Raw genomic sequence first — 13022 nt, forward strand, 5'->3', positions numbered from 1 at the left:
CATACTAGGATTACAATTCACTCCCCTTCTTGGATTTTGTTGTTGAGTAGCATGCTCTGATCCTCAAACCACAAAACTTTTAATCTGATTTCTTACAGCCTTAGTCTGGTAGACAAAACCTTACTCCTAAGTCCTGTGGTCAATAGTTGCTTCAGCATTTCCAGATACTACTGTTTATCATCAGCCATTGAAATACCTATATTAAACACTAGGTGGTGGTGGAGAGTCAGGGTTGCATTTCTGCAACAAACATGAGAGTTTCCTGAAGACAAAGTCCTATTTTCTCTTTTTTTTCTTTTTTTTTCCTTTTTTCTTTTTTCTTTGTGAACCAGGAAGCTTATTAAGTGAAGCTATTTAGTCACATTGCTGAGCTCTGACAGCACTCAAATAAAAGGAAATGAAGTGATGGCAAATTCTTTATCCTTGCAACAGATGAAGCTTACTAGCAAAGTGGCAGTGCATGCACCCTGGCTGGATTCTCACATGGCAAAAAAGCAGAGGCTCCCTGACCAACTCCTCTGTCCTTGCTGTTCATTCTTTGCCACCCTAGTCCCGACCTTCAGCCCAAACTAGATATATATTCACGTGTCATGTTATGTTTCCTCTGTTTCCTCATCCAGGAGTTACCCTAAAACAGATACAGAACATGTTTCCCAATATTCGGAGAGGAACAGGAATGAGTAAGGCACCAGGCAGGAAATGGAAAGCTCTGGCATGAAGTTGGAGGAAGCCAGCAACCCCCATGACCTCTTTTGTTCCCTGTATCTCTCCTTAGTTTTTAGAAGGATGTAAGGGCAGAGTCCTCTTCAATTTAAAACCACATTTGAAAGGCTTTCTTGTGGCTTTTCGCATATAGTGTTTGGTTCTGTCTCTAGCAGCCATAGTTAGTCAATGTATTGTGCAGACTTTTGCCAGGAGCTCTGTTAAATATTTTTGCATATTGGCTCATCTTATTGCCAGACCAATTTTGTGGTATATGTACTACTAATGTCTCCACTTTATAGAGAAGGAAAGTTGGAGCAGGAAGTTAACTTGCCCAAGGTCACAACAGCTAGATAGTAGACCTTGGACTTGAACCCAAGCAGTTCTGGCCACGCTGACTCAGGAATTTTGAACTCCTGCCAAAAGGGAAATAAAAGCAGGATTTTCATTGGGAGTTTCTAAATGTTATGCTACTTGAGAAACGTGGGCTTGCTAACCATCACAACATCCCATTTTTTTCCTTCTTTTTCCTTATGCATCATTAACAGCCTATCATTACAATATTCTTTATTTATGTGTTACTTGTCTGTCTCTTCTGGTGGACAGTAGGACAGAGTCTTTGTCTTAGCTCTATCAGCAGAATGAGAACAGTTCTGGGCACATAATAGGTAGGTGCAAAATAGATATTCTATATAGAGGGGTAGGCATAGGTAGGTTTAGTTGTTTGTATGAAAAATAATACAAGAATAAATAATAATACAAGAATAAATTGTTTGATATACTCACAACTGTAAACCTACTTTTGGCAATCCTTGTAGACATAAGTAGACATCTATCTATATATTCATACAACGATGCAGAAATGCATATGTAAGTATATACATATGTATTTGATATGTGTAAATATGTGTATATATGTATATTTGTTGAGTGAATAAATAGTGATTCAGGGTTGCAGTTGAGGGCCATAAAGAAGCTGTGTGTAGACTATCTAACTGTAGATTTTTATACCAAGAATGCTTTTTTTTTAACTCTTAATTGATTCAACACTTCACTTTTGGAACGTTGGCCTTCTTTCCCAGACATTGTTTATAGCTTGGGGAAATGGTCTTCTCCATCAGTACAAACACCAGCTGTGATTTGCATCTTCTATTTGGCTTCTTTAGATGCTGTTTGAGAAATTGTGAGTAAGTGTTATAGTCATTCTCAACTGTTAACCTGGGAAATGATTTTTCTGGCAGATTCCATGGAGAGCCGCTCTCACACGCCCTCCTCCCTTCAGCCATCCCCTGCCAGCTCCCTTCACATTGCCTGTGCTGTCAGTTCCTCCTTGCCAAGAGATGACCCAAGCTCTAATACCATAGCCACTGAGGAAACCAGAAGTGAGTCAGATGTTCTTTTCCTTCCTGATTACCTGATTCTGTCCAACTGTGAGACTGGAAGACTGCACCATGCCAGGTATGCATATGCATCAGACGCTGAGCCAGGCCTCCTACATGCTCTCCTCTGTTTGTAGAGTTCACACTGGCTTCTTTTTCAGGGTCTGTCACTGAGATGTGTTTAGTGTGCCTGAGCAAATCAGGCCATTTAGCTGTAACATCTTCTAGTGGGTGTATCTGCCCTCACTTCTCTTCCTGCTACTGACAAGGTGGGGACAGATCACTATCAACCACTATGAAGGATGAAGCATGCAATATACTAAACAAAATGAGTCATGTATCTTAGCATTGTGGCTTTCATTTCTAACCTTGTATTTTCATATGAAAAAAAAAAAGCAGATGTCAGAGAAAGGGCAGTGTGAGAGATACTCCTGATCTCTTTCCTTAAAATTTCAAGAAATTGAACAACTATAACACAGTGAAAGAACCCCAACTGGGCTTGCAGCCATGCCTGAAAGATCCATGCCCCGAATGGACTGAAGGTGAGACAGGTTGAAAGGGGGGAGGGGTGGAAGTTAAAACACTTATGTGGTAGACTTCTGGAAAAGAAAGAAGCCAGAGAACCAGATTTTTCTTGCTGGACTGAGGCAGAGAAGCTCATTTGGCTTGAGTTTTATTTTTAGCCAGGAGAGGTGGAGAAATTGAGGGGTGGTGGGGAAGGTGCTTAACTAAGGCAGGTGCAACTGAGCACAGGGTCACAACCTGGGTTCCTGTGGACTGCCCATGTTGCTCTGCTTGCTACCAGTATACACTCAGCCTATAGCATTTGCTGGATCAGTGTGCCATGGGCCCACACCCAATGCACACACAGGACACGGAGTTTGACCCACGCAGTGCTCGCTGCATACTCAAGCCCCAGCACTCAATGCCCTGGGCCTGCAGCCCATGCTGTACCTGAGGCCCATGCTTTGCTCAGTGTTGGAGAAAATCAAAGTGAAGACCACCAGCCTCCAAGATCCTGCCTCCCACCACTCACGGTAGGACCCCCCACAGCTGACTCTCTGGGGTCACTCTCTCCTCTAAGAGGCAGAGATGCTCCATGTCTGATCCCCTGGTCTGTTGAGATGTGGGGAGGAGCACCTAGAGACCTGAAACCACCATTGCTTGAGCTGTAAAACTGTAAAGCTGTAAAGCCACAGAGCCATAAAGCTGAAACTAAAGCTCTCACAACACATCTCACCCACCCATGTGACTGCAGCCCTGCCTCAGCAACACCTCAGCATAGTTCTGCCCAAGAATTTCACAGAGCCAAAACTCGTAGTATAGCAACATCTACTGGAAAAAAAAGTAACCACCTAAAACAAACAAACAAAAATTTTCTTTTTCTAGTTTTTTCTTCTTTTTCTTTTTCTCATTTGAACTACATTATCCTTAATTTTTATATTTTTACTATTATTTTAGTGACTGTTTTATTTTTTGATAATTTTTTACTTTTTCTTCCCTTATTTTTATATAAATTCCATTTTTCCTCAAATTTGTATGCTTTACTCTTACTTTTTGTGATGTTTTGTTTTTGATTTCATTTGTTTTATTTTTTTTTTCTTGGTCTTGCTTTTTGATTTCTGTAGTTTTTATTTTCTACTTATTATTTTTAGAATTATAATTTTTTCACTGTATCTTTTCAATTCTTACTTTTCATTTTCTAGTTGTTTCTTACTAGAGTTCTTAACAATACCACTCTCAAATGCCATCAAGGAAGAAGAAATCAGACTGACCAGGCAGTAGTGCAGTGGGTAGAGCATCAGACTGGGATGCAGAAGACCCAGGTTCAAAACTCTGAGGTCACCAGCTTGAGTGTGGGCTCCTCTGGCTTGAGCATAGGTTCACCAGCTTGAGCATAGGGTCGCTGGCTTGAGCATGGGATCATAGACATGACCCCATAGTCACTGGCTGAGCCCAAAGTTGCTGGCTTGAGCAAGTGGTCACTTGATCTGCTATAGCCCCCTGGTCAAGGCACATATGAGATAGCAATCAACAAACAACTAAGGTGCCTCAACAAAGAGAATTGATGCTTCTCACCTCTCTCCCTTTCTGTCTGTCTGTCTCTATCTGTCCTTCTCTCTGTCACAAAAAAAAGAAGAAATCAAATACAATGTGTACACAAGATAGAGATATAACTCAGATAGATAATGAAAAATCTCTGGAAATAAGTCTTAACTACATAGAAGAAACGTTGGAGATAAATGACAGAGAATTCAAAATTGAAGTTCTAAGAATACTCAATGAAACACAAGAAAACACATATAGGCAATTTACTGAGCTCAAAATCAAAATTAATGAACAAAAAAGAGTATGTCATCAAAGAGATTGAAACTAAAAGAACCAAACAAAGATGAAGAACTCGATACATGAACTGAAAAATGAGGATAGCAAGTTTAGCTAACAGAACAGGAATAATAGAGGAGAGAATCAGTTACATCTAAGACAAGCAACAAGAGAAAATAGAGAGAGAGGAAGAAAGAGACTCACAAATTTAAAACAAAATGAGAGAGCTCTACAAGAATGGCCTGATTCCATCAGAAAGAGCATTATAAGAATAATGGGTATATCAATCAGAAGAAGAAGCAAGGTAAAAGGGAATGAAAAACATATTCAAACAAATAATTTTTGAGAACTTCCCAACCTAATGGAAAGAGTTAGAGCCTCAAATCCAAGAAGCAAAAAGGACACTGAGTTACCTCAACCCAAATAGACCTACTCCAAGGCACATCGTAATGAAATTGTCACAAATCAATGACAAATAAAGAATCCTCAAGGCAGCTAAGAAAAGAAGAATATAATATATAAAGGAAGGCCTATTAGGTTATCAGATTTCTCAGCAGAAACTCTCCAAGCTGGAAGAGAGTGGACACAAACATTTAAAGTATTGAAAGAGAGGAATCATCAGCCAAGAATACTATATCCAGCAAAGCTATTCTTCAAATATGGAAGGAGAAATAAAAACCTTTACAGACATACAGAAGCTTAGGAAATTTATCATTAGAAAATTTCCACTGCAGGAAATACTACAGGGGTTATCCGACCAGATACAAAAAACAAAACAAAACTACAAGTAAAAGCTCACAGTAAAAACAAGGAGAATCTGTGACAACAATAACATAAAAGGAGCGAGGATTAAGATCAGTAGAAAAGGAGGATGGAGTGCAGAAGCACTCATGAGATAATGGACTCTTGTAAATATGACAACTTGTCTCTTAATAACTTAATGGTAACTACCCAGGAAAATGCCACTACTGAAATACATAGCTCACAAAAAGAAGAAACGAGAAAGAAGTATGGAATACCACCAAACAAAAACAACTGACACAGAAAGAAAAAAGAGAATAGCCAAACAGGACACAGAGCTTTTAGAAAGCAATACACAAAATGGCTATAAGAAATCCTCAAGGGTCAGTAATTACCCTAAATGTAAATTAATTGAACTCACCAATAAAGAGACACAAAGTAGCAGATTGGATCAAAAAGCAAAACCTTACCATACACTGCCTTTAAGAGATACATCTATCCTTCAAGAACAAAAGTAGACTCAAAGTAAAAGGTTGGAAATGATTTTGCAAGCAAATAATACCCAAACATAATCAGGTGTAGCATACTTATACCTGACAATGCTGACTTTAAGACAACAAAGGTAACCAGAGACAATGATGGACATTTCATAACAACAAAGGAGACACTGTATCAAGAAGACATAACACTTCTTAATATATATGCACCAAACTGGGGAGCACCAATATATATGACATCTAATAACTGATCCAAAAATAGGAACAGAGAAAAACGCAATCATACTTGGATCTCAACACACCATTGAGGACTCTAGATCAGGGGTCCCCAAACTTTTTACACAGGGGCCAGTTTACTATCCCTCAGATCGTTGGAGGGCCGTCACATACAGTGCTTCTCTCTCTGACCACCAATGAAAGAGGTGCCCCTTCCGGAAGTGTGGCGGGGGCTGGATAAACAGCCTTAGCCTCAGGGGGCTACATGCGGCCCACAGACTGTAGTTTGGGGACGCCTGCTCTAGACAGATCATCCATATAGGAAATCAATAAAGAAATAAGCCACCCTAAATGACACACTACCAAATGGACATAATAGACATTTACAGAACATTTCATCCCAGTATTTCAGATTATATATTTTTCTCCAGTGTACATAGAACATTCTCAAGAATAGACCATATGTTGGGCCACAATACTAACATCAACAAATTCAGAAAGGTTGAAATACAAAATATATTCTCTGACCATAAGGCTTGTAAATTAAAATTCAACTGAAAAAAGAAGTAAAGAAACCTATAAAAAAAAAGTAGAAATTAGCCTGACCAGGTGGGGGTGCAGTGGATAGAGCGTTGGACTGGGATGCTGAGGACCCAGGTTCGAGACCCCAAGGTCGCCAGCTTGAGTGCGGGCTCATCTGGCTTGAGCAAAATAAAAAATGCTCACCAGCTTAGACCCAAGGTCGCTGGCTCAAGCATGGGGTTACTTGGTCTACTGAAGGCCCACGGTCAAGGCACATATGAGAAAGCAATCAATGAACAACTAAGGTGTCACAACGAAAAACTGATGATTGATACTTCTCATCTCTCTCTGTTCCTGTCTGTCCCTGTCTATCCCTCTCTCTCTCTCTCTCTCTCTCTCTCTCTCTCTCTCTGTCCCTGTAAAGAAAAAAAACGTAGAAATTAAACAACATACTTCTAAAAAATGACTGGATCAAAGAAGAAATAAAAGCAGAGATCAAGAGATATATACAAATGAAAATGACAACACAACATATAAAAAATTCTGGGATCCAGTGAAAGCAGTAATAAGAGGGAAGTTTATATCATTATAGGCTAATATTAAGAAACAAGAGAGATCCCAAGTAAACAACCTAACACCACATCTTAAGGAACTACAAAAAGAAGAATAAAGGCAACCCAAAATCAGCAGAAGAAAGGAAATAGTAAAAATTAGAGCAGAAATAAATGTAATAGAGAACAGGAAAACTATAGAAAAGATTAATACAACAAAGAGCTAATTCTTTGAAAAGATCAATAAAATTGACAAATCCCAGGCTAGACTCACTAAGGAGTAAAGAGAAAGGACTCATATAAAAAAAATCTGAAATGAAAGAGGAGAAATTACTACAGATATTAAAGATATATAAAGGATCATTGTAGAATACTATGAAAAATTATATGCCACCAAATTCAACAATCTAGAAGAAATGGATAAATTCCTAGAGCTATACAATCTAACTAGACTGAGCCACGAAGAAGTGGTAAACCTAAATAGACCTATACAATCTAACTAGACTGAATCACGAAGAAGTGGTAAACCTAAATAGACCCATAAGCAGAGAGGAAATAGAAACAGCTATCAAAAACCTCCCCCCAAATAAAAGTTCAGGACCAGAAGGCTAAACTAGTGAATTCTACCAAGCATTAATAGAAGATTTGGTTCCTATCCTTCTCAGTCTTCCAAAAAATAGAAGAAGCAATATTCCCTAACACATTTTATGAGGCCTAAATTATCCTGACACCAAAACCTGGCAAGAAGAATGCAAAAAAAGAAAACTACAGACCAATATCTCTAATGAATACAGATGCTAAAATCCTAAACAAAATACTTGCAAATTGAATACAAGAACACATTAAAAGAATAATATGTCACCATTAAGTGGGATTCATTCCAGAAGCACAAGGATGGTTCAACATACCTAAGTTGATTAATGTAATACGCCATATCAACAAAACAAAGAACAAAAACTATATGATCCTATCAGTAGATGCAGAAAAGGCATTTGATAAGATACAACATCCCTTTATGTTTAAAACACTCAATAAAATGGATATAGAAGGAAAGTACCTCAACATAATAAAGGCCATATATTATGACAGACCATCAGCTAATATCATACTAAATGATGAAAAACTGAAAGTTTTTCCTTCAAAATCAGAAACAAGGCAAGGCTGACCACTCCATTCTATTCAACATTATGCTATAAGTTTTAGCCAGAACAATCAGACAAGAAAAAGAAAATAAAAACATTCATATTGGAAAAGAAGTAAAGGTTTCACTTTTTATAGATGACATGATCCTGTATATAGAAAACCCCAAAGACTTTCACAGAAAGACTAATAGAAACAATAAACCAATATAGTAAGGTACAAAATCAATATATAGATGTCTATTGCTTTGATATATGCCAACAATGAAACTTGGATAAATGAACTAAAAAAATAATTCCTTTTACAGTTGCAACAACAAAAAAATAAAATACCTAGGAATAAACTTAAAGAATGTAAGGGATCTATCTATATACTGAAAACTACAAAGCAGTAGTAGAAGAAATTGAAAAAGACACAATGAAATGGTTAAATATTCCATGTTCATGGATAGAAAGGATCAACATAGTTAAAATGGCCATATTACCCAAAGCAATATACAAATTTTATGCAATTGCTATCAAAATTCCAATGTCATTTTTTAAAGAAATGGAACAAAAAATCACCTGCTTTGTATGGAACCGTAAAAAATCTCAAATAGCCAAAACAATCCTGAGGGGGAAAAAAAATGAAGCTGGAGGTATTACAATACCTGACTTCAGATTATACTACAGAACCACGATAATCAAAACAGCATCTTATTGGCAGAAAAACAGACATACAGACCAATGGAACAGAATCAAAAACCCAGAAATAAAACCACATACATATGGACAAATCATCTGTGACAAAGGAGCCAAAAACACAAAATGGAGAAACAAATGCCTCTTCAATAAATGGTGCTGGGAAAATTGAAAAGCCACATGAAAAAGAATGAAACTTCACTACAGTTTGTTCCCATGCACAAAAATTAATTCAAAATGGTTCAAAGACCTAAATATAAGATCTGAAACAATAAATTAAATAGATGAAAACGTAGGTACTAAACTCATGGACCTTGTCCGTAGAGAACATTTTATGAATTTGACTCCAAAGGTAAGGGAAGTGAAGGCAAAAATAAACAAATGGGATTATATCAAACTAAAAAAGTTCTGCACAGGAAAAGAAACTGACAATGAAACAGATAGCCAGCTAAATGGGAGATGATATTTGCAAACAACGGTTCCGATAAAGGATTAATATTTAAACTATATAAAGAACTCACAAAGCTCAGCAACAAACAATCCAATTAAAAAATGGGGAGAAGACCTGGACAGACAGTTCTCAAGAAAACACACAAATGGCCAAAAGATGTATGAAAAAGTGCTCATCTTCACTAGCTATTAGAGAAATGCAAAGCAAAACTTCAATGAGATACCACCTCACACCTGTTAGATTAGCTATTATCAACAGGACAGGTAAGAACAAGTGTTGGAGAGACTGTGGAATAAAAGGAACCCTCATTCACTGTTGGTAGGAATGCAAACTGGTACAGCCATTATGGAAGAAAGTATGGAGGTTCCTCAAAAAATTAAGAATAGAACTATCTTATCACCCAGCAATCCCTCTACTGGGTATCTGCCCCAATAACTCAGAAACATTGGTACATAAAGACACACGCACCCCCATGTTCATCACAGCATTATTCAGTGGTCAAGACATGAAAATAACCAAAGTGTCCCTCGACAGAGGGTTAGATAAAGAAGATGTGCATATATGTAACAGAATACTACTGAATCCTAAGAAATGATGGCATCGTGACATTTACAATAACATGGATGGAACTTGTCAACATAATACTGAGTGAAATATGTAAATCAGAAAATGGTAAGAACTGTATGATTTCACACATAAGTGGTTTGCAAAACTGAGACTCGTGGACATAGATAGATAAGAGTGCAGTGGTTACCAAGGAGAGAGGGGTGTGAGGGAGGGGATTTGGGGAATAGTGTCAGGAGAAGTGTGTAAAAAGGGGCAAATATAAGGTGACAGAAAATTATTTGACTTTGGGTGATGGGTATACAACATTATGAACTATTGAAATGATGCGGAGTTGTTTACCTGAAATGTATGTACTCTCCCCCCCCCCCCCATTTTTCCGAAGCTGGAAACAGGGAGGCAGTCAGACAGACTCCCGCATGTGCCCAACCGAGATCCACCCGGCATGCCCACCAGGGGGCGATGTTCTGCCCCTCTGGGGCATCGCTCTGTTGCATCCAGAGCCATTCTAGCGCCTGAGGCAGAGGCCACAGAGCCATCCCCAGCGCCCAGGCCATCTTTGCTCCAATGGAGCCTCAGCTGCGGGAGGGGAAGAGAGAGACAGAGAGGAAGGAGAGGGGGAGGGGTGGAGAAGCAGATGGGCGCTTCTCCTGTGTGCCCTGGCCAGAAATCGAACCCGGGACTCCTGCACGCCAGGCCGATGCTCTACCGCTGAGCCAACCGGCCAGGGCCAATGTATGTACTCTTATTGATCAATGTCACCCTGTTACTTTTAATTTTCTGAATAAAATTTTAAAAAATTGAGTGAAGCAAATGGAATTAAAAAAATAGGAAAATACTAGCAAAAGAAAAAAGCAATTTTCTTTTTGCATCAAGAGATTGATGCGATTGAGGGTTATAGATGGAATGTGGCTATTAAGGAACAGAAAAGGTAATAATTGAAGAATGGGAATGCATCCAGCATGGGTTTTGTGGTGGGTAGATGGCTTCTTCAGACTTCTGCCAAGGGTACATTGGTAATGTTGATGTGGTACCAACTATAGCTACAAGGACCTGCTACATCTCAATCAAATTGACATGCATTTCTTCCCTCAGTTTACCCACCAGATGTGACAGCTGGTCAAACTCAGACCGTTCATTGGAACAGACTTCATTTGATGACGTTTTTGTTGACTGCATGCAGCTGCTGCCTTCCAGTAACTTGGTCCACCCCTCATCCCATGGGAATGGATCTCAGGAGGCATCTTCCACACGGCCTCAACCTGCCCTGACCTGGAGTAGAGATACCAATGGGCCATCCAGGGACCACTATTCTTCACCATTGCTGGAAAATTCCTTAAATTCTACCATTCAGATAGATAAAAACCAAGGTTCCTTGCCTTACGGGGTAAAAGAACTAGACATTGTGTCCATCACACCACCTCCCCGTCCCCCTAAGCCAATCCATCTCTGTGAACGGCGCCAAGAGGAACAGCCCCTATGGAACAGGCACAGTAGCATCAGGAAGCCAGAATGCACTATGGCACCAAGAAGAATCTCTCTCTCTGGTTTAGATAACATGAGAACCTGGAAAGGTAAGTGTTGGATGCTAATATTCACATACAGAAAGAAGCCCGACTCTTCTTAACTCCTGAGTCCCTATAGATACTGAAAGAAGTCAGAGCTTTGGTCCCTTAAGCATGCCCCTGCCCATGTGATGGCCTCCCCACCTGAGACTAAGCTCCTGGTGTTGGTCTGGAGTCAGTTGGGGTCCCACTTGCTACAGAAGGTGATAGCTTTTATGTCAGCTCTGCTTGATTTCATTCTTTGCCTCTCACATGCACAATGAGCTCTGAGACAATAGACCAGCTCTTCTGTTTTCTACAATCCCATCAGCTTCATTCATCATCCCACCAGACATGTTTTTTTTCCAAGTTCTTTTTACACACTAGTGATGTGGCTTTTGCCAAGCTGTCACCATCAGCATCATGCTAACCCAGCCCTATCAGCTTGGTCCGGTAGCATGCCCTCTTGGAGCCTTGTTTTGTTTTTTTCTGTAAAGCTCTTCATTCTCATGGGGTTGACTCTCTTTCTGTCTCTTTCCCTCGCTGTTCCTCCCTCACTCACTCCTTCTCTCTTCTTTCTCCCCCTCTCTTCATCCAAATATAATCACTCCTATGCTGATAATAAAAGGCCACATTTAAAAGGAATTACAGAAGTTGTAAGGAATTTAAATTCCAAACTGTATAAATTGCTCATTTTGGCTAAGGAACTGAATTATCGGCAAAAACCTCCACAATGTCCCTAGTGATGTGACCATTATACAGGTTACTTCCTTCTAATAACCTCAATAAAATGAATTTACCCAAAGAGTGTTAATGCTGATTACCCAAAGGGTCTTAATGTGCTAACACGTGAGCAGTAGACGAAAAGGGCAAACTGAAAGAGTAGGTAAGCAGATTTTGGAGAGTGAAATTTAAAACCAGTAGAATGATAGAGTATGGAAATGAGTCTCAAAGCAAAAATAGATCCAATAAAGCAGAGGGAACATGTCAAAGTGATTGTTTTGCCTTCTCCACTGAGGTTCAGCTGGATTCGATGTTTGTGAGTGGCCACAGAGTGGGATCAAAGTTCATTATTGAGGAGGATTGCATTATATCTATAGATCAACTTGTGAAGATTTGGCATCTTTACAATGTTGAGTTTCTTAATTTATGAACAGAAACTATCCTTCCATGTATGTATGTCTTAGCTTCTATACCAGAATCACTTCTGTGTTAAGAACAGACTGAAGGAAAGCAAATATAGCAGCAGGAAAATCACTTAGAAGATCAGTATAGTAATCCAAGCAAACTATAATAGTAACTGAGACTAGGATAGTAGTCTTTGATTTTGTTACAGTTGGTTGGATGCTTGATATATCTTGAAGATATATCATTTCTTCTACACATCATTTATGGGATTTACAGTAGAGAAAAAATGGAGTCAATGTTAACTCGATGGTTTTTGGCCTAAGTAATGGAGATGATGAACAAAGAACAAGTAGAACAAGTTGGAAGATGGAGTGGAGGCCAGGAAGTTGTCTTTGGATATGTTGAGTTTGAGATGTTTGCTAGATACCCTAGTGGAAATGTCAAGTAAATTGTTAGAAATGTGAGGCTGAAGGTCAGTGAGAGGCCTAAGCTGGACCTGTGAATTTGGGAGTTGTCAGTGTACGGACAGTAAATTCAAGGACCTATATGAGATCGCCAAGAAAATGAATATAGAGAAGAGGA

The 13022-nt window shown here is 39.1% G+C and overlaps 1 protein-coding gene across 1 annotated transcript in view; it reads left to right on the forward strand.

Annotated features, from left to right (window-relative positions):
* Positions 1 to 13022, forward strand: part of GAB3 (GRB2 associated binding protein 3) — an 86263-nt gene that overhangs the window by 57570 nt on the left and 15671 nt on the right. The window contains exons 3-4 of the mRNA XM_066249074.1: positions 1944 to 2160; positions 10864 to 11342. Of these exons, the coding sequence (XP_066105171.1) occupies positions 1944 to 2160; positions 10864 to 11342 (696 nt within the window). The remainder of the gene's footprint in view (positions 1 to 1943; positions 2161 to 10863; positions 11343 to 13022) is intronic.

This window comes from Saccopteryx bilineata, chromosome X (assembly GCF_036850765.1).
Source record: "Saccopteryx bilineata isolate mSacBil1 chromosome X, mSacBil1_pri_phased_curated, whole genome shotgun sequence".
NCBI lineage: Eukaryota > Metazoa > Chordata > Mammalia > Chiroptera > Emballonuridae > Saccopteryx > Saccopteryx bilineata.